Source organism: Mustela lutreola, chromosome 1, assembly GCF_030435805.1.
Source record: "Mustela lutreola isolate mMusLut2 chromosome 1, mMusLut2.pri, whole genome shotgun sequence".
Taxonomy (NCBI): Eukaryota; Metazoa; Chordata; class Mammalia; order Carnivora; family Mustelidae; genus Mustela; species Mustela lutreola.
Genome location: NC_081290.1, coordinates 175,678,189 through 175,703,877, shown reverse-complemented (window position 1 = coordinate 175,703,877; position 25,689 = coordinate 175,678,189). Strand labels below are relative to the sequence as shown.

Below are 25,689 nucleotides of genomic sequence, written 5' to 3'. Positions count from 1 at the left end.
AAATAAATAAATAAAATCTTAAAAAAAGATCAGTATTTCCCTTTCTCATCTACCTTAAAAAAAAAAAAAAAGATTTTATTTATTTGACAGAGCAAGACAGAGAGCAGAAACGGGGAACATGAGAGGGAGCTGCAGTCCCGACCCCAGGATCACGACCCCAGCCGAAGGCAGACACTCAACCGACTGAGTCACCCAGGCGCCCCTGTTTTAATATTTTAAATTCAATCCTCGGGTGAGGTTACATGTCCAGAAAATGTCATATTTAGGTCACATTTACTTAGCTCTCAAAGGATGACATCCACTAATTTTAAAATGACTTCTACTAAGCGTCTGACTGAGCCTCGGTCTCAAACAGCCACATGAAGCTCCTGCTTCGTCGTCCGCTGCTGACCGTGAAGAGGTGTCTCCGCGGCGACCACAGCAGGGCCTCAGGGGGAGTGTGTCTTCCTAACAGCGCCTCAAACAGCATTGCGATCAGGGGCCCCTGAGAAGCGAACTCCCTGCCTTGCTGACCTCAGCCGCATTGGGAAGGAAGCTCTGGTCCACGGAGCTCATTTAACACACGAACTAGTCTTCGTGATTCACACTTAACCTCCTCTGTCCGGGGCTCTCATTTGCTTTTCTGTTTTTCTTCTTTCATGTACACTTAAAAACTTGGTTGCGAATAACATGTATCAATAATAAATAAAAGAATAATGCTGGTTTGTTACGGTTGGTTGAACGACTTCATTAGTAACTGATCACACAGAGAGAGTAGGGCAAACAAGTGCAGTATGCTAAGTCCCTAGGGTAGAGATCCCTGGGCTGCTTCTTATTGACCCTGGCCGTAGTTACATTTAAGTTGCGGTCCACACTTCACAGCAAAATCACAGTCCTTCGAGAACATTCTGTTTCCAGGCGATTTTCCACTACTGAACGGACAGCGTTGCTAACACCATACTTACACTTGTGCACTCGCCACACTTCTTTCCTGCAGATGCAGGGTTTTGTCTTTTCTGTTCTAAAAGGCTTCTCTGCTTATCTTCAACAATTTGCTTTCTTCTTACAACAGGAGAGCCTTAAACAATGCCACAAAAATTCAAAATTAACCACGTACGTTACAGGCACGAACTTACAAATCAACCTCCATTCGTTCACTCGTTTGGTCATAAAACACTCCCAGAGTTCCCGTTACACGTGCCATGCACGGCACAGTTACAGTAATGAGCCACACAGAATCTCTGCTTCTGAAGGGTCCCACTCTCCACTGGTGGCCTCCCACGTGTGCTGCCGCAGGGCCAGGACGGCCAAACACGTGCTGTGGGGAAGAACAGACTACGGTCCCACTTTCTGTTCAATCTCGACCTCCCTGTGCTACTATGGGCCTGACCCTGGCGCCTTGCACAGCCGCAAGGTCGACGGCGGTGGGCTGCATCCAGTGAGCAACGCTCTCTCAGAGAAGAGCAGGGGCTCTCCGGGAGAGAAGGGTGCTGCTACCGGTCGCCCGCACTCGCCTGCCTGCTGCACTGTGAGTGGATGTGTGCCCGCTGGGTGGATGTGGTCTGGATGAGTCTTCATTAAATGGAAGAGCCTGAAGAAGACTTTTGTGGCGCCTCCACTGTTTGTGCAACATTTTATTATTTAAGGTGAGTAGTGCACATACAGATATTTATTTTTTCTATGCTTTTTGTGTGACTAATCAAAAACCTATTCTAAGAGAGAGAGAAGCAAATCAAGAACCAGACTCTCAACTACAGAGAACACACTGCAGGTGACCAGAGGGGAGGAGGCTGGGAGATGGCTAGATGGGGGATGGGGTTGGAGGAGGACGACACAGGTAGTGGTGATGAGCACTGGGGGTTGGACGTAACTGTTGAATTAATGTATTTCACACCTGAAACCAATATTACACTGTATGTTAACTAACTGGAATTTGAATAAAAACTTAAAGAGTGAAAACTGACAATATGTATACGAATGATTGTGGCTTTGTGCCAATAAAACTTGATTTATAAAAATAGGTTATTTTTTTCCTTGCATTTTATTTCATTTTATTTTTTATTTGTTTTCAGCATAACAGTATTCATTATTTTTTCACCACACTCAGTGCTCCATGCAATCCGTGCCCTCCATAATACCCACCACCTGGTACCCCCACCTCCCACCCCCCGCCCCTTCAAACCCCTCAGATTGTTTTTCAGAGTCCACAGTCTCTCATGGTTCACCTCCCCTTCCAATTCCCCCAACTCCCTTCTCCTTTCTAACTCCCCATGTCCTCCATGTTATTTGTTATGCTCCACAAATAAGTGAAACCATATAATTGACTCTCTCTGCTTGACTTATTTCACTCAGCATAAAAATAGGTGATTTATAAAAATAGGTGGATTTGGCCCAGAGACTGTAGTTTGCAGAACCCTAGACTAGATGATGTAGAAGTTTCTTCGACTGTTAATATTTTATGATTTAACTTGTTTTAATAGCAATGCTATTTCTTTGGGAAGTTAAATTGATTATTCAATCATCTGTCAAACATGGGGGTTTGTGGGGGTATGTAAGTATTTTCCTGCTCTGTTATTAATAATAGCTAAGATACGGAACATCCTAAATGTCTATCAGTGGATGAATGACTAAAGAAGACATGGTTTATACAAAGAGAATGTTACTCAACCGTGAGAAGGAAGGAGGTCCTGCATTTGTGACAACATGGATGGGACCTTGAGGGCATTACGTTAAGTGAAATAAGGCACAGAAAGGCAAACATTGTCCGGTATCACCACTCAGGAAGCTGAACTTTGGGCACCTGACTGGCTCAGCGGTAGAAGACGCAACTCTGAATCTCAGGGTTCCGAGTGCAAGCCCCATGTTGTGCACGGTGCCTACTTTAAACCAAGAAATGTAAAAAGCTGAACCAGCAGAAACTGTGGAAGAGTGGTTAGAGAGGCAAGGGAGTGTGGGAATCGAGACGCTGGTCCAAGCACAAACTTGCAGTAGAAGATGAACGAGCTCCGGAGCTCCGACCCATGCACCGCGCTTACAGTCCACAGCACCGCAGCACATACTTCGGAGTCGCTGAGAGACCAGCCCTTACATGTCCTCACCACAACGGGGAAACGACAATTATGTGACTGACCGAGGTGTTAGCTAGCTACGGCAGTAATCATATCATTATACATAAACGTATCAAATCAATCCATAGTGCACCTTAAACTTACACACAATGTCATGTCAATGATCTCACAATAAAAACAAGTATTTTTCTGCAAAAAAACTTATTCTTGCAAAACCAGAGATCAAAGATAAAATAACACAACACAGTGAATAAGACAAAGAGCTGACTTCTCTCTTATTCTCCTTATAAACTCTTTGCCACATTATGACAACGACAGTATATTTCTAACAAAGTTAGAGTCACAAATTGAAAAATTATTAAATTATAAAAATAAACTTAACCTAAATGCATGTTGTAGTTTGAGATATTAGCTAATAATGGTATATGAAATGAAGTCATCATAATTGGTAACACATTGGAAACTAAACATTCAGAGCATTATTAATAATACATTAGAGAAAAAGTATTTTAGAGAATACATAAAATTACTTTAAAAATTATTTTAAAATGTATTACTTAAAAAATATAAAATTTTAATTATTTTAAAAGTTTATATTTCATTTTTATCTCATTCTTTAAATATTTCTGACTGAGGTTATGTATCCGTACATGTGAATGGTATGTATGTGTGTGCTCAAAAGTTTTACTAATAGCGGTGTACGTTCTATGTCTGATTGTACACATATATACAATTAAATGCAGACACCGGAAGTATGCATATCTGTATGTATATGTATGTGTCTGTATACTTACACATACATTATATACACTGTAAGAATCCATATAAAACCACCGCTGCACATACATATAAAAACACAGCTGCAACTTTCTTGGAAGTTGCCTAGTAACTGAATACCTGACCTTTGAGAGTAAGAAATAATGGCGTAATTTCAGCTAAGGTCAGTTCAACATCTGTAACTGCCCAGCCATTGTTTTAAAAGTTGTAGGCACTATTATCATCACTATTTGTACAGGTAAAGAAATTAGGCATGAGGAAGGAAGATTAACTTTCCTGAAGTCACAGAGTCGATAAAGGGCAAAGCTGGAATTTACCTCCAAATGGCTAATCTTGAACTCTGAAATTCTAGCTCTTTCCCTCTCTGCCAGTAACTTTCCTTCGAATCTGACTGTGTCTCACAGAAAGAAATCCATTTTGCACCGTGATCCAGGAAGGATGCCAGTTCTGTGGAACACACACACCTTTACAATATATGATGCCCTCTGTTAGTTTCTATCCTAGAACATTCTGATGCTAAAATTGTATTTTATTTAAAGAATTCTGATCATCACTCATGAAGTTGATTTCATAATCCACTAAATGAGCCACAACCTACAGCTTAAGAAGCTCTGCATTATTTACCCACGTGGGTAAGGTAGATGCTAACTATGCTAGGCTACGTATGCTAAATATTACAGTTTCTAGCGAGATCGTTTGGGCATCAAAAGAGTCTCTACACTGTTTTCTATGCATAAGAAGATCTTGGAAAGTCCCTATCTTTCCATTTCTGAAGAGCTTTAAAAATACTTTAAGTGAACATTTTCTTGGCCACATGACTGCTGTGTCAAGAATTTTTCCCTTCCTTCAGCCTGTTTGTAAATCTTTTGGAGTCAAGAGCTGCCAACACTTTTGTACTTTCTTGATTTGTAGCATAATTATTTGTTTTTGAGCTTTATTGCTCTTTGTGTGTAGATTTCAGCTCTGTGGATTGTAAATTACTGATTCTGGGAACACATACAGTATATACTTAAAACTGTGTATTGTTCCATTCATATACATGCAGTTAAATACTATCTAATAATTAATATAGTAGCTGAGAACTTTGGTATATTTGCAAAATATAAATATATAGTTTACACTGGCATCTTTGGCTAAATTTCTCATGTAAAAATTCTATACATAATAGTTTTTCTACCGAAACTCAAAATAAAGCTATTAATCATTAATTATTACATATTTAAAATGTATTCTTAATTATAAACATCAGGACAAATTCTGGAGATGTTCCGAGAATGATAGCTTTGGAAGAGACCCTGGAAGTCGACAAGTCCCCCTTTCCCTGGAGATGCATCTTCCTCACCCACAGACATTCAGCTGCTGCTCAAACAACTCAGCCATGGGGAGGCCCAGCCTCTCACATGGTTGGTGGTCTTAGCGCAAACCCTCCTGTACACTGGGCTGAAAACATGCTTGTGAGTTTTACCCTTCATGTACTTCTGTTTTCTCTTTCTTTCATACAGTAAACCTTCAAATATTTGTACACAGCTAAAACATCTCTCAGGCCTGTGCTCCTTTATTGGATGTGACCCCAGTTTCCAGAGCTCTGTATCACTGCAGTTTGTTAAATAACTACCGAAATACACAGACAATATAAGAAATAATGTAGACTATAGCAGTACTTCCAAAGATCTTTCATTATTGCCTAAAATTATATTAAATTTTTAAAAGCTATGGCTAACTCTTTTTTGGGGGTTTAGTTTTGCATGGATTTTCTCTCTCTCTGTCTTTTTAAAATAAACATTGCCAAGACAGTTATCTTTTTTCTTTCCAAAACGTAAGCAAACTGAATCCAATAATACATTAAAAAAATCATTCACTGAGATGCAGTGGGATTTATTCCTAGGCTGCAAGGTGGTTCAATATTTACAAATCAATCACTGTGATATACCACATTAATAAAGGGTAAGACCCATATAACTGTTTCAATAGATGCAGAAAAAGTACAACAGACAAAGTACAAGATCCATTCAAGATAAAAACCCTCAACAAAGTAGGTTTAGAGGGACTGAACCTCAACATAATAAAGGCCTGATATGAAAAACCCACAGCTAACATCATAGTCAGTGGGGAAAAACAGAGGTTTTCCCCTAGGGTCAGAAATAAGACAAGGGTGTCTGCTTTCACCACTTTCATTCAACACAGTACTGGAAGTCCTTGCTGCAGCAATTAGACAACAAAAAGAAATAAAAGGCATCCAAATCAGTAAGAAAGGAGTAAAATTTCCAGTATTTGCAAGTGACATAATACTACATAGAGAAAACTCTAAAGACCCCCCCCAGAAACTGCTAGAATTGATAAATGAATTCACCAAGGTTGCAGGATATAAAATCCGTTACATTTCTACATACTGATAATGAAGTAGCACAAACAGAGATGAAGAAAACACACAACTTCACGGAAGAGAATAAAATATCTAGGAATAAACTTAATAAAGGAGGTGAAAGCCCTGTACTCTGAAAACTATAAAACACTGATAGAAGAAACTGAAGATGACAGAAATGAATGGAAAGGTATTCTGTATTCATGGGCTGGAAGAACAAATGTTACTACAATGTCCATACTCCCTAAAGCAATCTACAGATTTAATGCAATTGCTATCAAAATAAGAACAGCATTTTTCACAGAGCTAGAACAATCCCAAAATGTGCAGGGAACCACAAAAGACCCCCAATAGCCAAAGCAATCTTGAAAAAGAAAAGTAAAGCTCAAGGTATCACAGTCCCAGATTTCAAGATATACTAGGAAGCCACAGTAATCAAAACAGTGAGGTTTGGGCACAAAACCAGCTCACTGGAACAGAACAGAAAACCCAGAAGTAAACCCACAACTATACGGTCAATGAATATTGAACAAAATAGACAAGAATATGCAATAGAAAAAAAGTCTCATCAACAAATGGTGCTGGGAACACTGGACAGCCACATGCAAAACAATGAAACTGGACCAGCTTCTCACACTGCACACAAAAATAAACTTGATATGGACTAAGGACCTAAATAAGAAACCTGAAACCACAAAAATCCTAGAAGAGAGCACAGGCACTACTTTCTCTGATACTGGCTGCAGCAACATTTTTCTAGATATGTCTCCTGAGGTGGGGGAAACAAGAGCAAAAATAAACTATTGCGACAACAGTAAAATAGAAAGGTTCTATGGAGCAAAGGAAAACAATCAATAAAACTAAAAGACAACAACAACAGTTATTGTCTCATAGAAGATACGAGCAAATGACATATCCAAGAAAGGGTTAGTATCCGAAGTATATAAAGAATTGATACAACTCAACACCCAAAAAACAAATAACCCAATTAAAAATGGGCAGGAGGGGGCGCCTGGGTGGCTCAGTGGGTTAAAGCCTCTGCCTTCTGCTCAGGTCATGATCCCAGGGTCCTGGGATCGAGCCCCACATGGGGCTCTCAGCTCAGCAGGGGGCCTGCTTCCTCCTCCCTCTCTCTGCTGCCTCTCTGCCTACTTGTGAGCTCTATCTGTCAAATAAATAAATAAAATATTAAAAAAAAAGGGCAGGAGACATGAAGAGACATTTCTCCAGAGAAGACATCCAGATGGCAATAGACACATGAAAAGACGATCATCGTCATTCATCATCAGGGAGATGCCAATCAAAACCACAAGGAGATCCCACCTCATGCCTGACGGAATGACTAAACTAAACACAAGGGACAAGTGCCAGCGAGGATGTGGAGAAAAAGGCGCCCAGGTGCACCGCTGGGTGGAGTGCAAACTGCTGCAGCCCCGGTGTAAGACGGTGTGGAGATGCCTCAAAAATTAAAAACAGGGTTACCATGTGATCCAATAAATTATGGAAGCAGTCCAAGTGTCTACTGATAGATGAAGGGATAAAGAGGATGTCACACACACACACACACACACGAATATTACTCTGCCATATAAAGAATGAAATCTTGCCATTTGCAACCATGGGGTGGATCTGGAGAGTTTAATGCTAAACAAAATAAGTCAGTCAGAGGAAGACAAATACCATATGATCTCACTCGTATGTAGAATTTAAGAATCATAGCAAACAAAAAAAGGTGACAAACCAAAAAACAGACTCTTCTCCTCCAGAGAACAAACTGGTGGGACGTGGGGTATATACAGACATACATACAGGTACACAAGGGTTTTTCTCAATCTATATGGTTTCTTTCTTTATTTCTTTTTTTTTGGGGGGGGGAGATGTAGTGTGAAAACTAAAGTTACATTGTAAAATCCTAGATTAAAAGATGATGAAATCCTTAGTGAGAAAAATAATTTTTAAAAAATCTTGGTTTTTACCAAGAAACAGATTCTTAACTATAAAGAATACAACTGAGGGTCCTCAGAGGGGAGGTGGGTGGGGGATGGGTGAAACAGGTGATGGGGAGGAGGGCACTTGTGATGAAAAACGGGAAAAAAAAAAGGGGGTGTGTGTGCCTGGGTGGCTTAGTCACTTAGTGTCTGCCTTAGGCTCAGGTCATGATCCCAGGGTCCTGGGGTAGAGTCCTGCATCGGGCTCCCTGCTCGGTGGGAAGCCTGCTTCTCCCTCTCCCACTCCCCCGCTTGTGTTCCCTCTCTCGCTGTGTCTTTCTTTGTCAAATAAATAAAATATTTTAAAAAAATGAAAAAAAATTTTTTGCAGACTAGTACTGTAAATTTTTAGTCTTTGCATTTAGCTTCCCATCTGCTAATATGACTTCCGTGCTCTCAATTTAAGAAAAGTGTGGGTGACTACCAACTGCCAGAACCTGGGCAGACAGCGACGAATGACAAGGAAAGCCCTCGTCCTTAAAACCTGTCTAATTAAAGAAGACTCTGAATATTAAATTTTAAACTAACTCCCTCTTCACATCACCTATTTACTTATAGCTTTGGGAAAAGAATTGCTTTTCTGTTTTTCCCCCAAGTCCTATCTGTTTTTCAAGAGGCAGGTGATTCGTCCTGGCAGGAAAACTCAGGGGCATCTAGTTCACTCCCCAGAGGACAAGGGCTTGGGCAGGAGTCAGGCAGCGACTAATGGTACCGGCGTGGACTGGGAGCTCCTCACCTGCGCGCAGGCAGACCCGCGCACAAGGGCTGGGCGGAGCGCGGCCGGGGCTTGGGGCAGGAGCCGGAGGGCCGGCGCGCGGCTCACTGGCGTGTAACGAGGCAGCTGACCCCGTGTTTCCCGGAAAAGGAAAGACCCTGGCAGAGACAAGGACAGACGGTGCGGAGGCCTGTTTCTGCGCGGCCGGGTCCCCGTTCCGTGTGGGGTCCGCCGGGAGCACCGCGCCGCTGCTGCGCGTTCGGTACGGACACGCGCGCTTACCAGCATCCGCTTCCCTGCGGCCGCGCGCGTCACTCGGCGCCTTCCGTCGGGGAACGGACTCCTCCGGGACGGCCCTGAGGGGCGGCGGGCGGCGGGCGTCTCCGCGGGCAGGACGGGCCCTGGAGCCGCCGGAGCCGGTTGCTTCGGCGCGCGTCCGGCGGCGCGAACCACGCGGTGAAGGCATCGTAGGCCCGGGCCCCGAAGGCATGTGTGCGAGCGGCCCGCCACCTTCCGGACCCCACGCGCCGAGCCCGCCGCGCTCCGGGGGAAGCACGGGGCTGGCGCGGAGGCAGCCTGGCGCAGTCACCGGCTGGGGGTCTCCATGCGGCGTTGCGGGGCCGCCAAACGCCCACGGGCTTCTGCAGCTCGTGCTGCGGGGCGGAGGCGGAGGCACAGGCGGTGCACCCTGAGCTGCCCAGGGGCCGTGGGCTCTGCCCGCCGAGCGCGGCCGGGGCACGGCGTCCCTTCCAAGCGCGCATGACAGCGTGCCCTGCGCGGGGGCCGATCTCGTTCTCCTGCGGGCCCCGGCACCGCGCGGCCTCGCCGTCTCAGCTTTAGAGCCCCCCCGGGGCCGCGGGGGTAGCCGTCCCCCCTTCCCTGAGGTCGGCAAGGCTCGTTTGGCCGCATCGCAGCCGGAAGGCACGAAACAGGTGAAAGGCACCGGGGCTGCGGCAGGTGCTCCGGGGGCGGCGGCCATCTCGGAGATGCCGTCCTCCTGTGGCCGCGCTGCCCCCCGGCACGCAGCTCCCCTGCGTGGCTGAGGGCGGAAAGACGGACCCCGCTGTGGACACGGCTCCGTCCTGCTCTTCAGCGCCTGGCCCGCGGGGTCTCCAGGTTCGTCAAACCACCTCAGTTTTTTAACCGTCTTTGCGGTTTCCGTAGCTTTCTCTTGCGCTAATTCAGCGCTGTCTCGGAGAGCCGCCCTCGGACCGCCGCACCTGCCGCTGTGGTTGACCACCAGCGCCTTAAAACGGCCGCGCTCGCACTTCGATTCTTTTTTCAAGATGCTCTTGAGGAAGACCCCGCCGCCCCTCTCGTGCGCGCTGTGCTTCCCAGTCCTGGGCGGCCCGACAGAGTCACACTTAGCGGCGACCGAACACCCCCAGGCTGGTGTTTGGGCTCTTGCGTGTGTCCCACTGTCCGAAGCTGAGCGGGGAGGGACCCAGGCAACCGGGACTCCGGCTGAAAACAAGGGCGGGTCCGCCTTATCACGGGGAACGTCCTGTAACGTGTCCTCTCTGACCTCGGGCAAGCCTCCCAACTTGTCCGAACACTGCGCCGGGCCCAGCGGTCTTCGCCGGCTGCTCTCCGGCGAGGGCCTAGCCGCCGGCCCGCCGCAGGGCAGAGCTGTGCAGGTAGCCACCGGCACACACGAAGCGGCCGCGCTCTCTGCTGCTAATGCACAAGCGCCGCCGCGGTCTGCAAACGTCGCCGGCTCCCGTGTGAGACGGTCCGCAGCGGTCCCCACTCTGCTGAATTTAAACGTTGGGCTCTCAGTAACAAAGGGTCTCTCCCTTTTGAATGTGCCGGAGCAGGAGTCGGCCGCTCTCCCAGCGCTCGTTTCGGAGACCTTTGTGCATTTTCCATCGCTTCGGTATGCGGGGTGGCTATACACCGAGGCTACTGAATGGTCAGCACGCTCTGTCACCCTCTCCGCAGGCGCACTTTGGTCCTCGCCGTTCAGACATTCACAAGAAGGCAGCACATTCGCTTTGCTTAAAGTATCTGAGACAGATGGGACAGTCTCAGTCTTTGGGTCATTTACGTTTACGAGCCAGTTGTTTATACGCTGAGTCTTAGAGAATGACAGTTCCTCTTCACCACCACCGCTCAGATTAGCTGCCTGCAGATTGACTGGTTTGGGAGAAATGGAGCTCTTCTGGCTGGATATGCAGAGCTCCTCAAGTGTTAAGTATATTTCTTCATGTTCCCCAGCCACAAGGCTGTCTATACTCGAGAGGGTTTCAGAATTTGTTAGTTGATTAACTTCATCACAAAATATCTGAAAGAAGAAAAAAAAAAAAAACATTGTTCTCTAGCTTAGAACTTTTTAAACAACCAAAATTAATGAGTTGATACACCACTGTACTGAGTCCTACTGCCCTTGGCATAAAACAATAAAGTACTATGATTATCAACAGCGTAAGTGTCTAAATGATCTGTATTCCTAGCGTAGTCCTCAGAGGGAAAAAGAGGGAGCCAATGAAGACTTAGGATAAATTGTGTTTGCTCTAGTTTCTGTGCCTAAAGCAACTACCTCTTTATTCTAACCATGTTTATGGCTTAGAAAATAATTTTACGGGGCGCCTGGGTGGCTCAGTGGTTTAAGCCTCTGCCTTCGGCTCGGGTTGTGATCTCGGGGTCCTGGGATCGAGCCCATCGGGCTCTCTGCTCAATGGGGAGCCTGCTTCCTCCTCTCTCTCTGCCTGCCTCTCTGCCTACTTGTGATCTCTGTCTACCAAATAAATAAATAAAATCTTAAAAAAAAAAAAAGAAAATAATTTTACTATTGCTAGTCCATTGGGAGTACTGAATTTCTTGAAGGTTTTATAACACCATGTGAAAAAGTTATTTACTATTTAGGTATTTTTTTTTCCCTGAAAACTTCACTGGACTTGTATGAGGCTTCTGAAAACTCTGTGACCCCAGTGTGAGGTTCCCGCTGGTAGGGACACATCTTCTGGGACTCTCGTGGCCTACACTGTGGGGTTCTAGACTCTGACTGCAGGTTACAATCACGGGAAGAGCTTTGTAGAAATAACTACACTGGGTCCTAATGATTTATTACCTGGATGGGATCCATGTATTTGTATTTTTAAGTACTCCAGGCAATTCTAATTAGGATGTAGAATTGACGATTATTGACTTTAAAGAGTCCTTTTTTGAGACTTAGTAATAATTTCTATGAATTTAATAGACATTCTCATCACTATTTCAATGAAATTTCATGGAACTTATCAATATTTAATAAAATTTCATCATCACTTCAAAGTATGGTATGTGTTTAAAGATATTTCTAACTTCTCACATATACCTAGAATGCATTGATTAGTATCACATATAAATAAATATATTCAAGAAGATTTCCGATTGTAAATCTTGTCAAAGAGTTAAATGGACTCAAAAGAAAGGAAATGACTGTCCTTTTTTTTTTTTTTACAAATTTTAGAATATTTAAATATTCTGATATTGAACAAAAATATCTTATTTTTCTAGCCCATTAAATAAATGAAGAAGCCCAGTAAATCAATTCGAGAATAAAACATTTTAGTCTCTATAGTTAATGCTTATTGACATATTAACACGAAATAAGTTTTGAAATGAGAGTTTGACATTACCAGCATCTACTACCTACTTATCACATCCTCGGTGCTTTGGTGTCTTTTGAAAGTGAAGGGCACTCAGCCTCATCGGAACAAAATAGAGCACACTCCGTGCACACCTGTTTCTGAGGCTGAGCTGCTTTAATAGACAGTGACAAGCAAACCCTCGAGAGCTTCCTTTGAGATGACATCTAATGAGATGTAGAACTCTGGGTCTGAGGGTCTTTCTAGATGTATGTGTGATATTCATGGCTGTAAGATTTTTGTTGTTACAGGTCTGTGATGGCCTCATACCCCAAAGCGCCTGAGAAGAAGTTGCTAAACTTCTGATTTCACTATACTTATCCCCCCACATTTTGTCTCATCACTAAGAAATGAAACATTATCAGCTTCAATGTTTGCTTGTAAGTTACTGATATGTGAACTGTACTGGTTTACACTTTTAGTTTGCCTTGTTTCAGTTTTAAAATCAATGCCCTTGAGGTAGACTTATCTACCAAATGCACCCATTTTAAATGTATAGTTTGATGGATTTTGACAGATCAGTCACCCATACCCACCTTATCAAACAATCCAGAACCATCTGCCGGAAGTCCATACCTACCCACCACTAACCACCACTAACCACCACTAACCTGCTATCACGACAGATCTGAGTTTTCATCTGATACCATTTTCCTTCTGCCTGAAAAACCTCCAGGGACATTTCCTGTAGTGCGGATGCTGGGCGAGTACTGGGGAGTGCAGGCTGGTCGGCTCTGTTTGTTGGAAGATGCCCATTTTGCCTTCGTTCCAGAAGGATATTGCCAGCTGGATATAGAAATTTAGGCCGGGAGTTTTCGGATCTCAGAACTTCAAAAATACTTCACTGTATTCTAGCCCAACCATAATGTGGTCTGCCTTATCTTTGTTTACTCACGTGCTATGGATCTTTCTTTTCCCCTCTAGATAAATTTTCAAATTTTTCAATTTTTTAGACTTGAGATCAGCTGACACACAATGTTCTGAGTTTCGGGTGTGCGACACAGGAACTTGACAAGCCCACACAGCACGCTCTGCTCACTGCAAGTGTGGCTGTGTCTGTCCCTGCACCAGACCACTGACCGATCACACTCCCTGTGCTGCGTGGCTTAATTTAATGTTCGTGTGCCTCTGCTGGGGGTGTGGATTTTTTTCTGAGGCTTGGCCAAAGGATATGTCCAGGTAGAAAGCCTATGAGATTATAGGGCTTATCTCATTGGTTTTCCTTTTTTCAAGATCCTGTCCTATATTGTCTACTGCTTAATGTCTAAAAACAGCTGTTTCGTATGTTTTATTCAGAATTATTGTTGTTTATGACAGGAAGGCATTTCATCGTAGCCAGAAGCAGCCTCCTGCTTTCCTTTTTTTTAAAGCCTTTTCATTATTATTCAGTTACTGGATCAATCAGTCCAAGGTTATGAGTTTAATCTTGATATCAGCCTACTAAGAATCTCATAAATGTGTGTAATTACTCATGAAAAATAAAGTACATGAACATTTCAGGAAAATCAGGTGAAATCCAGACTTTGTGGAAAAAAAACCCAAGTGAAGGTATGAAAAGAGATAGAACAGAACTGCCATTTCTATCTAATTGTGATATATTTTCATTAAGAACCTAATGTCCACAAGTATTACAATTTTCAGGATGCTTTTTATCATCCAGTCTCTAACAATGATACTTATATTACATTGTAGTTTTAAATAGCTTTAATGTTTCTTCAGAAAATAACATTCATAGAGCATATATTTCCAAGTATAAGAGATGGAAAAAGAATAGAGAAAGCAGAGTGAGAAAGGATCGAAAAGGTAGGAAAATCTAAATTATTTCTGTAGTATCTATGATGAATTTGTGCTGATTCATCCACATCCTATCCTTGGTTAATGGCATACTTTTCTTTAGTGTAAATCACTGCAGAGATGGGACAGATTTATTACTAGATACTAAAATAATATTAACATATTTATAGTTTCATACTTGCAAACTGCTTAGATGCTGATCTTCTAGGAGTTTCTGAGTTTCTTCCAGTTTAAGCTGGAACGCATCTTTGTTAGTAGTCAAGTTTGCCCTGTTGTTTTCCTTCAATTCTTTACCACAATTGATTTTGGATAAGAGATGTTTCTGATGCTTGTGATCATTTTTTGACAATGCTGAAGGCAAGGCATTATCTATAGCTCTGTGAACCATACATAAAAAATATTTAGTATATTTAAATAAAGTTAACCTCTCCCTATCTATACAAATGACACATTTATGTTGTATGGGTGTGGGGGGGTCTGTGTTCAGATAATCACATCTAAGGATATTGGAAAGGGAATTTAAGGCAGTCACTAGTAGAATAAAAATGGTTGTGGGGTTATAGTGCCAATAAAGCACACCACCTTCATGTAAGAATACCCAATTATTCATGGCTTCGATTACGAAGTCCTGTTTCTCTTACTGTTTGGGCCAGATGTAGAAGGAACTCCTGTAGATACGGAGAGTCATTCCTTCGTTCTGCAAGAGCATTCCTATCTGGATAAAAATGTGCTGCGCTACCCTTAGTTCTGAGCTGACGTTATCGCTGGTAGGTATTCCCGTAACCTAAATAAAGTTGGTTGAAGAGTCAAGCAGATAGAAAATATGAAAACTGTCTGTCTGGGGCAGACAGGAATTTCCATCCTACTTTACTAGGTTCAGAAGCCTGGACCTTCCTTGCGGGAGGAGGATAATCACACTTGTTTTCAGCTGTGTCACAGAGACAAGCTGGTTTTCAGGCCACACAAGGTGTATCTTGAGCGCAGGCTCTGCCTGTAGTGTGCTTGAAGGGCCACCCACTGGACATCAGTGGGCGACGCCACCTTCTATTAGAACTCTGCGTCTTCTGGAAAGGTCTAGCAAGTTCTACTTCAGCACAGGTACAGAGTGAGAGGCAAAGAGCAGAGCAGCACAGTTTTGGGGGGTGGGAAGGAAGGGTGCTCGATAGCCGGCTCCTGCCGTACTGCACCGGCAGCGGGATTCCCAGGAGCACTCAGCCCCAGCTCACTTCAGGGACTCCTGTTTTAGTGAGGATAAAATGCTTGGAGGATACAGAGCCACATGTAACATATACCTATCTCCAATACACATATATATCTTTATTTGGACAAACTGGAATAGTCAAGGTCAATGGTTACTGGATTCCAGCCTATCTTTTTATGTGACCACAGGGAGGTCATGGAGAGCACGAAGGTATTTAACACAAGTTCCTGAACGCTGAGAGTATGTTTCTCTCTCGCCCTTTCAGGTTTTCCTATTCTCACAGAGTCCGTCCCTTCAGTCACCTTTCCCAAACAAAATATTGCTAGATCTACAAACTATCTCATTAACCCGATTTATTTACCTTTAAAGTTGACGTTTCCCAACTTTTTCTTCTCTATTTCTTTCTTCTCTACGCCACTTGCTTCTCTTCTCTTCTCTACTTTCTTCCCCCAGTGAGGAAGGTTGAGGGGATGGCCGGGAACAAAAGATGGGGAAGTGGGAAGAGAGGGAAAGTAGAGCGTGGGGGGGGAAGGAGGAAGCCACGGGGTGGGCCAGAGAGGGAGCTGGACGCAGAGGAGAAGAAAACAGGCGGCCAGACGGAGGAGGTGAGGCGGGAGAGGCAGGAGAGGCCGGAGAGGAAGAGGAGAGGATGGAGGAAGAGGACCGCACAGGGGACGCAGAAGGTGCGGAAGGAGACGGTGATGAAGACAAGGAAGAGCCTGGGGAGCGGCAGGGAGGTGGGTGGCCTTGAACCGAGGCGAGAAGATGGTCTACAAAGGCCTGTGGCAGATCTGACACTGGGGGGGTTCGCGGAACAGACCGCTGGACGGACCAAAGGGGATCCAAGGTGGCGGGATGTTCAGGCAACGGGCCGAGATCGGAAGGGGTGGGGACTGGTTGAGGAGGGGGATGAGCGGATAAATAGGAAGGCTTCAGAACGGGGAGAGCTTCCCAAGGGGTTGGGGAAACAACCAGTCGAGCTGGAAGGGAACGACGAATCAGGGCAGGCATTAGAGCGGCTGGAGGAGAACACTGTGGAGGGAAATGTTTGGGTCTGAAAGTTGGGCAAAATAACTTGCTCTGTGAGTCAGGATGAGGGGTGATTGTGGAGCTTCGGGGTGGGCAGGGTAGACGGTCAGGTGGGCCGGAAGGAACCGGGCCTGGTAGATGTGGGAAACTGCTGGGGAGGCTGGGGGTCCCTGGCGCTGGAGGGCGAGGAACATATTTGACTGGGTAGGACAGCACCGAGGCCGGCAAAGAGGTCTTTGGGAGAGCAGAGGGGACAGATGGACAGACAGGCAAGGTTTGGGGCTGGTGAGGGGCAGAGACAGTCGGACAGCTAGGAAGAATCTGGGAATGGTGAGATAGCAACAGGGCCCGTGGAGGGGAGAGCTGGTCAGTTAAGTAGGGATAAGGTGCGGAGGCGGCCGGACAGGCAGGAATGGATCTGCACAGGTCGGAAAGCATTTGAACAGGCAGGTAGAGAGAAAGCCTGATTAAGATGTTCTTTTTGTCGTTGACGCTTTATAGGCTGCCTCTAGGCTTTTGATTTCTAGTATATTTTTGTCCTGAGGGTCCATGCATGTGTTCTTCTGATCAACCAGTGTCCGTTCACATGTCAGTGTCCTCTCACATGTGCTGAACCGTGTGTGCAGCTTACCCACGCTCCCTTTTTCTGACTCCTCTCAAGAGTATTTTCACCTTTTAGAAGTCTGGTAGTCCTATAGGTAGTGAATGTGGGCTAGAAAATCTGGTTTAAATTACTGGTACAAAGGAAAAACAGAGGTCAAATAGATCACTGCTCAGCTCTGGCCAGATGTCTCAGGGTTGCCTGTGGCTCAGATCAGCTGTGTCGCCGCACATACATGGGTATTGGAGATAGATATTTGACAGCATCATTTCAAAGTATAAAAACCTAATATGGGGGAAAATACAGCTTCTTCTCCCTTGCATCTGTCAGAAGGGTGAAGTACATTACACAAACGTGATAAGGATTTGGTTGTGATGGAAGCTGATGACTTGCGATTTTAACGTTATTTCTTTATTAACATTCTTACATCTCATTATTTCCTGAGGCAGGTTCCGTCTTTGTATGGATCTATTCTCTGATTGCTCTTGAGGCTTTAGCATTAAATGCCTTCTAGTTTTTCATACAATTTTTTGCCTTTAGATGATCGTATTACTGATATCTTAAATTATGTTTATCTGCCACTAGTATTTTCCATATTGGAACAGTTGTTTATGAGTACTGATAGCATCAACTGCTTTGGATGCTCCCTGTTTCCTGCCATTACTTTGTTCCTTAACACATTTTAGGTTGATATTCCACATATAGTGGATTTTTAATGTGACAATAGCTTATCAATATTGTACCTTAATCGTATTTTCAATAAATAAAAAATGTATTTCTATTAACCTAACACCTGATCCTTAATATCCTAATATTTCATATTTGTATAGCATTTTATAATTTACAAGCATTTTCGTACATGTTACTGAACATTCTTAGTTATCTGTGGAGAGAAATTCAATGTTTTAATAAGTTAGTCATAGTGTTCTCTCTGTAAATTCTACACATTTATTGTTTTCCAAATAGATAACATTCATGTGCGTGTGTATACATACAGATAGGTGTAGACTGTCATAGTCAAAATAGTGCATATAATAATAAGTGAAAACTATGTACTCTAATTTAGAATGGAGGTCATCTCTCGGGAAACAAAACGATGTTATGTTACTCAGTGGCCCCAGCATAGATTTCGATAATGCTAACTGTATGTTTGGGTGCTACAGGGAAATCAGAGATGTTCTGACACTTCATCTCTTCTAAGACTTTAAGGAAATGTACAGTGTCGAGCGAAAAATGTCTATACCTTCATTCCTAGCATTATAGAGCTTTTTTTTTTTAATTGAAAATATCTGGGGGCACCTGGGTGGCTCAGTGGGTTGAGCCTCTGCCTATGGCTCAGGTTATGATCTCAGGGTTCTGGGATCGAGCCCCGCAACGGGCTCCCTGCTCAGTGGGGAATCTGCTTCCTCCTCTCTCTCTGCCTACTTGTGATCTCTGTCTGTCAAATAAATAAATAAAATCTTAAAAAAAAGAAAAGAAAAGAAATATCTGACAACACGAAGGCTGACAACTGATATGCAGAAAAAGAAGCCTGTGAGCAAGGAAAACCCGTACACAACAATGCACAATGCTTTTATATGAAGTGATTTGGAATTTTTAATACTCTGAACTCCCCCTCTCAATGTCTGTCATCTTGCCTTTCCCACGGAGTACTCTAGACCTAAGCGGCCTTCACCCCCAGCTTCCTCAGCCACTGCTGCCCGGCTTCTTCCCCTGCCCTGAGGTACTGCTTTTGCCAGAGATTAACTAAAAACAGACACTTCTGCACTGGTGCTGTCTTTCTGGCTTTAATCCCCTTGGTTTGCATGTCCCCATGCTTTCCTGGTTATTTTCCTACTTTTCTGGTTGTTCCTGCTCAGGTTCTTTCTTGAGCTCCTTTCTTTGCACGTCCTTTGTATGCTGGAATTTCTTTCTTTCTTTCTTTTTTTAAAAAGATTTTATTTATTCATTTAACAGAGAGGTAGAGTACCGGCAGGGAAAGCAGCAGGCAGAGTGGGAGGGAGAAGCAGGCTTCCTGCTAAGTCAGGAGCTGGATGTGGGACTCGATCCCACAGGTTGATCCCTGGGATCATGACCTGAGCAGAAGGCAGCTGCTTAATGAACTAAGCCACCCAGGCATCCCTGGAATGTCTTTTTTTTTTTTTTTTAAGATTTTATTTATTTATCAGAGAGAGAGAGGGCAAGAGAGCAAGCACAGGCAGACAGAATGGCAGGCAGAGGCAGAGGGAGAAGCAGGCTCCCTGCCGAGCAAGGAGCCCGATGCGGGACTGGATCCCAGGACGCTGGGATCATGACCTGAGCCGAAGGCAGCTGCTTAACCAACTGAGCCACCCAGGCGTCCCTGGAATGTCTTTTTTATAGTATTTCTTTGAATGGGGATATATACATTATTCACCAATAAATGCCTAATGCTTTAAATTTATAACTACCCTATATGTAGAAACCTGAAAATTATTCCAATTAAATAAAAAAAAATACAAAAAATTTCGTTTGTTCTTACAATTCAAAATGTATTTTAAAACGACATTTTTATAGCAGCCAAAACCTTTAACCCCAAATTGAGAACTGTAGTCTCATAAGCGTGACAAAACGGCCACATTCTAACTTATTCATCTTGGTTACTGAGGGCGGGGTGGGGGGGGGGGGATGCTGCAGGTCCACCAAGAGACAAAGCGGACTGGCGACGGGCGTGGATTCCTTTTGGGCGCTCAGAGCTCCATCCCTGTTACTTTTATTTTATCATAACAGATAATCGCTGCAACTTAAAAAAAAGTTTAATTGGACTCTTGGTATTTAGTATTGGTGATGCTTGCTAAGATTTTAGAACCCCAAAAATGAGAATCAGAAAATGGCCCACAATTGAAAAAAAAAAAAAAAACCTGAAGGGACTTGACAGCTACACAGTATAATCTGGTGTTGCACATCAGTAGTGTCTTGAATAAGTGGTGTTTTTTCCCAAACAGAGCACCTCGTTAAACACCTGGTGAATATTGTGCAATCATACTACGTGCTGGGGGACTAAGTTCCAAAGAAAATTAATGTGATTTGCTTGACCTAACATAGCAGGACAAATCTCAAGCATCATCAAGATTAGGAACTCAATCTGTTGGTCCCCGCGCCCTTAAGGGAAGCTCATCCACATGGGCACCATCTCATGAAGACTTGGTGCTTTGCTCCCGAAATCCAGAGAGCAGCCAAACATCGAACTGGATGCTTGCTGTATAAATGATCTATTAAATATGCTTGTAAAAAAAAACAAAAACAAAAAAAACTTCCAAAAGGTCAAAAGTTACATAATTATTTTATCTCCTTACTCCAGGTAATTCTGTTAAGAAGATACTGACTGAACTGCAGTTTTATTCTGTGAAGTTTTGGTGTCAAAGCAAATGTACTGGGGTGCCTGGGTGGCTCAGTTGGTGAAGCACCTGTCTTCGGCTCATGTTGCGATCCTGGAGTCCTGGGATCGAACCCTGCATTGGTCTTTCGGCTCAGGTGGGAGTCTGCTTCTCTCTCCCTCTGCCCATCCCACTGCTTATTCTCTCTCTCACAAATAAACAAATAAAAAATTTTTAAAAAGCGCTAATGTATTGAAATCCAGTAAAGTTCTGAACTTTCATCTAACTTAACAAAACTACTATGCATTTTGGTGAGTTTTTACAAGGTGCACTCGATCTGAACAATCACTTCTAATTATTATGCTGAAATTTGTGAAGGTTATGGGACCCTCCTCTTTGCTTATCCACCTACACTCTGTGTAACCCAGAGGACTGCATCAACCACAGAGAGCTGATGTGAAGCTACAGCTTTGCTTCTCCCCAAGTGTGGGAATTCTTACGATTGGACATGTCTCTCCTGTGGACCTAGACATTATCCACATGGAGCCATCACCAGGAATACTGGTTCCTGTTTGGAACATGGGGTTTCTAGTGAAGGTGGCTACACACCCACGCCCATGATCTTGTTGCTCGTAGTTGAGCTGTCCCGTGTGGGGAGAGGGGCACAGCAAGGACTGACTGCTCTGTGGTCTGCCGCAGGGAGTTCCTGCTTGTGTACCATTTAGCCACTGTTCCCTAGAATATCACAGTCAGGCTGGGGGGACATAACTATGTATAAAAATGAAGCAACAGCACAAACAATTCACGACTTTCAACTGTATTTACATAGTCTGGGTCTCTCACTTCATTTTAGGTCCAATTGTTTTTATACATTTGTACTTGGATATGTATCCCCTCAATTCAGGCACCTGCAAGGAAATTTAGCAATATCTTGCCAACTTGTACCATTTCATTTCTTTTTATTCTTAAAGTCAACAAATTCTCTCAATCATCAAGACTTAAAATTTCAGCTTCTTTGGATCATTTTTGCTTTTTTTTCATTTTCTTTATCCTATCATACACCAAACTCATCATTTAACTTCCATAATCTATTTCTTTTTTTTTTTTTTTTAAGATTTTATTTATTTATTTGACAGACGAAGATCACAAGTAGGCAGAGAGGCAGGCAGAGAGAGGAGGAAGCAGGCTCCCTGCTGAACAGAGAGCCTGATGTGGGGCTCGATCCCAGGACCCTGAGATCATGACCTGAGCCGAAGGCAGAGGCTTAACCCACTGAGCCACCCAGGTGCCCCTCCATAATCTATTTCTATGAAATGTATTTTCCTTCTATCCTTCTTTCCAACTTCACTACTACTATCCTTTTAACCTAAGTCCTTTTAAATTCATGGCTGGATACCTTCTGATTTCCCTGCCATTAATCACTCCATGTTCCACATTGTATCCTTCTATCTGGTCAACATTCTTAAATCCTCTTTCTTACACCACTTCTCTGTGCTGTGAAAAGGTGTATCATTCCTTCTCTCATCCTTTCCTTCTACCCACTCATAATATTTTTATTCCTTTACAGACCTATCATTTTCCTGCTATATAAAATAGTACTAATCCAGTTTAAGCAGTAATGATCTATCCTTTGGATTATCCCATTATCTTCTCTTGTCCCCTTCAGTTTCTTTCCATCCTTTCATTTTCCAACATTCACACCAATATCTTTCTACAATGACAAAGAGGATTTTATCAGTCCCTGATTGGGGATCCTGGGGGGCTCAGTCAGTGAAGCGTCTGCCTTTGGCTCGGATCATGATCCCAGGATCCTGGGATGGAGCCTGAGTCAGACTCCCTGCTCAGTGGAGAATCTGCTTCTCCTTCTCCCTCTGCTCCTCCCCTACACTCCTCTCCTGCTCTCTCTCTCTCTCAAATAAATAAGTCTTTAAAAAATCAGTCCTTGATTAAAAACCTTCACTGCTTCTCTACCAGTTACAGAACAAACTTCAAACTTCCCAGCTAGCCATAAAAACATTTCACATTGTATATTAATCTTCATTTCTAGATTATCTCCTCCTACTAGCAATATACCCTAGAATCCTGCCACACTGGACAAGCTCTACGTCCTTCGGGGTCCGTGTCTTCTACCACACTGCGGGCCTGCAGGTGCTCAACCCAACCTATGCCCCCTCATTAGACACCTGGTACTCGTCCTTCAAGCTTCTTCCCAACTTTACACTTCATACTTGATCACTTTGCTGATATTTCTGTAACAGACCCCGTACACGTATTACATGTGTATCATACCGTAGCTGCAGACCTGTCCTGAGAGGAGAAGCACACCTCACTCACAGGGTCAACCGTGCCGATCACAGTGACGCTCAAAAGAGGAATGTAAGACACTCAACATGCTTTCCTCCTCTATCTTTCTGGCCTCAGCTCTGGGACTCACCAGTTTGATGTCATCCTTTCAGGCTATTATTCTATCACTCTTTTCCTTTCATAGACAAACTTTTACCTTTACTTGCTCACTTTCCGTTTCTTTTCCACCCATGGCACTCTCTTTTCTGTCCTCATCCCCTTCTGGCACTACTCTGACAGCAGTCCCAGGCTGACTGCTTCCTGCAACAGAGGGGACACACTGCCTCTGCACTGGATACCCTCTCTTTTCCAGATTCACTTTCCATGCTTCTCCACTTGTCTCTGCTTGGCAGAGATGAAATGAACCTTTGTCTTTTGGTTTATGGCTCGGTTTGGCCAATGGAAGGTACTAGAAAGAGCCAGGGTGATGGGAGAAAGACGTTTTTGATCATTGGTCTTCTAGCTACCACTGTGCTGGGCTCCTCCACCGAGGACACGAGGGTCTGTCTGGCAGCCCTCTTCACAGGTCTCCAGGTCAGGTCTGTGGGGGTAATACTGATTCTGGGGTGCCTGGGTGGCTCAGTGGGTTAAGCCGCTGCCTTAGGCTCAGGTCATGATCTCGGGGTTGTGGGATCGCGTCCCGCATCAGGCTCTCTGCTCAGCAGGGAGCGTGCTTCCTCCTCTCTCTCTCTGCCTGCCTCTCTGCCTACTTGTGATCTCTCTCTGTCAAATAAATAAATAAAATCTTAAAAAAAAAAATACTGATTCTGTGGTGGCCAGTTCTTGGGGGGCTCCTCCAATCTGTTCTGGCTTTCCAGTTCCTTCATTAATCCCTCTGCCATCACCCCTCTTAAATGTGCCACCTGTTCTGGGGCAGGATAACAACTGTGTTACTGACCATCTGATCTGATCTCTATAAACTGCTTTTTTTCCCCAAGAAACCCTACCCTTCCTCAGTTTCCGTGATACAACCCTCTCCTAGTCCTGCATCAACCCTTCTGCTCCTATCTGGAGGCCTCTGTCTTCTGCTTCCTTAAATGTGGCTGTTCTTGGTGCTCTGTCCTAGATCTGTCATCACAGTACACACCCTCATCGCTGTGTCCCATCCACCGTGCGGTGTTCTGTGACCAGAAGCCCACCTCTTTCTCTAGTGCTCTGAGCTCACGTAATTTCAACGACATATATTGAAATAGCCTCCTGTTTTGTCCTCTTTCAATCCATTATTCACATTTGTTCGCAGCAGACTGGAATGACATATTAAAAAAGAAAAGCTGATCTAGACTCCAGCCCAGGACCCCGAGATCATGACCTGAGCTGAAGGCAGAGGCTTAACCCACTGAGCCACCCAGGGGCCCCAGTACTCTTCTATACTTTCTGAAGCACTTTCGCTTCTTTCCTAGATTGTATACTAGGAATTGCATTTTACAGAGTTATACTCCCCACATCCCCTTTACAATGCCTGATCTAGTGCTATGCATATTGTAGCTTCAATAAACATTTATAATAAATAAATGGAAAATATAAAATGGCCCAGGGTACTCTGGTTTGATCCATCCTACTGCTCCTTGATGATTCATTTAAGCTACTCCGGAGAGGAACCAGGAGATATTAGCTTTTTCTAGACATCCAAGAAATATTTTTCCATGAGGAATAACCCATTTCTACCATAAACTACTCCTTTTATCTAAACTTATATTACTACAATTCAACACATTTTTTCCTCTCAGTAAAGATAAATAATGAACATCAGTATTTTAAAATGGTTTTAGTGATGGCTTCCATAAAAAAATATTCAATATAGGCAGCACTATAATACCAAAGATGAGTTAGAATTTTGCCTTATTCTTGAGCAATTTATATTCTCCTCTCCCTCAAATTAATCTATGAAAATAAAATAGTAAACTCTACAACAAAGGTGAGAAGTAACTGATGAAAAGGCCTACAAACTCAGCAGTAAGCTGTATAATTGTTACATATTAATAATTATACATTGTAATAATAAATTACTTGCCTCCAATTTATTGTTGGTCTGTAGGAAGGGAGGAGGTTTACTTCTGATTTTAAATTGGATTCTTGAATTTGCTTGAGGGCTTCTTCCAACAGAGGAACTCGTTTTTGAAAAACTAAAAGGATAATAGAGAAAAATCAAATAGTACAGAATCACTTCATTTTCAATGATCTCTTTCTTATATAAGGTTGGTCAATAATAAAATAGTACTTTAAAGCTTTTGTAAAAAGAAAGTATCTTTTAAAATACTGTAAATATTTTAAATTTAGGTATCTAATTCCCCACATAGAAACTGCTACATCGCCAATTTTGAGAATATTTAACTGGAAAAGACTTTGAGAAATGTCCAGGCTCTTTCATTCTGGCACGTAAATCCCACTATATTTGATCTAGATTGAGTCTGACAAAATTTACGAATATTCTTTTTTATTCTTTAAAGATTTATTTATTGGGGCGGGGGGAGAGAACAAGAGTGCACCAGCAGAGGGAGGAGGGAGGGAGAGGGAGAGGCTCTCAAGCAGACTTCCTGCAGACGTCGGAGCCAGAGGCCATGACCTGAGCCGAAATCAAGAGCCGGCCACTCAACAAACTGAGCCACCCACGTGCCCCAAAGTTTATTAATATTTTTAAGAAGAAAATGGGAAGTGTAAAAAACACCAACTACTGTTCACAGAGAGCTTACTGTTACAGACATTATTTTCAAGCGTGCTGTATTAACTAATTTAATCCTCATTATGGCCCATGAAGCTGATGCTATTTCAATGTCCATTTTGCAACGGAGGAGACTGGGCCCCAGTTGAGGGTCACAGATTCTGGGACGTTTGTCTACATACATGCAGCACATCCTCCAACCAGCCCTG

General features: G+C 43.6%; 1 protein-coding gene across 5 annotated transcripts in view; it reads right to left on the bottom strand.

Moving 5' to 3' along the window:
* The window catches only part of CEP126 (centrosomal protein 126), a 96,930-nt gene that overhangs the window by 29,155 nt on the left and 42,086 nt on the right, over positions 1–25,689 (bottom strand). For 4 of the 5 annotated variants that reach the window (XR_009354881.1, XM_059179113.1, XM_059179125.1 and 1 more), the window contains exons 4-7: positions 24,833–24,944; positions 14,491–14,689; positions 8,911–11,173; positions 945–1,057 (exon numbers count right to left, since the gene is read on the bottom strand). Coding sequence is in view for 4 of the 5 variants with exons in the window: in XM_059179113.1 (XP_059035096.1) it covers positions 945–1,057; positions 8,911–11,173; positions 14,491–14,689; positions 24,833–24,944 (2,687 nt within the window). In the remaining variant the exon portion in view is untranslated. The remainder of the gene's footprint in view (positions 1–944; positions 1,058–8,910; positions 11,174–14,490; positions 14,690–24,832; positions 24,945–25,689) is intronic. The other variant, XM_059179140.1, reaches the window with a different exon arrangement.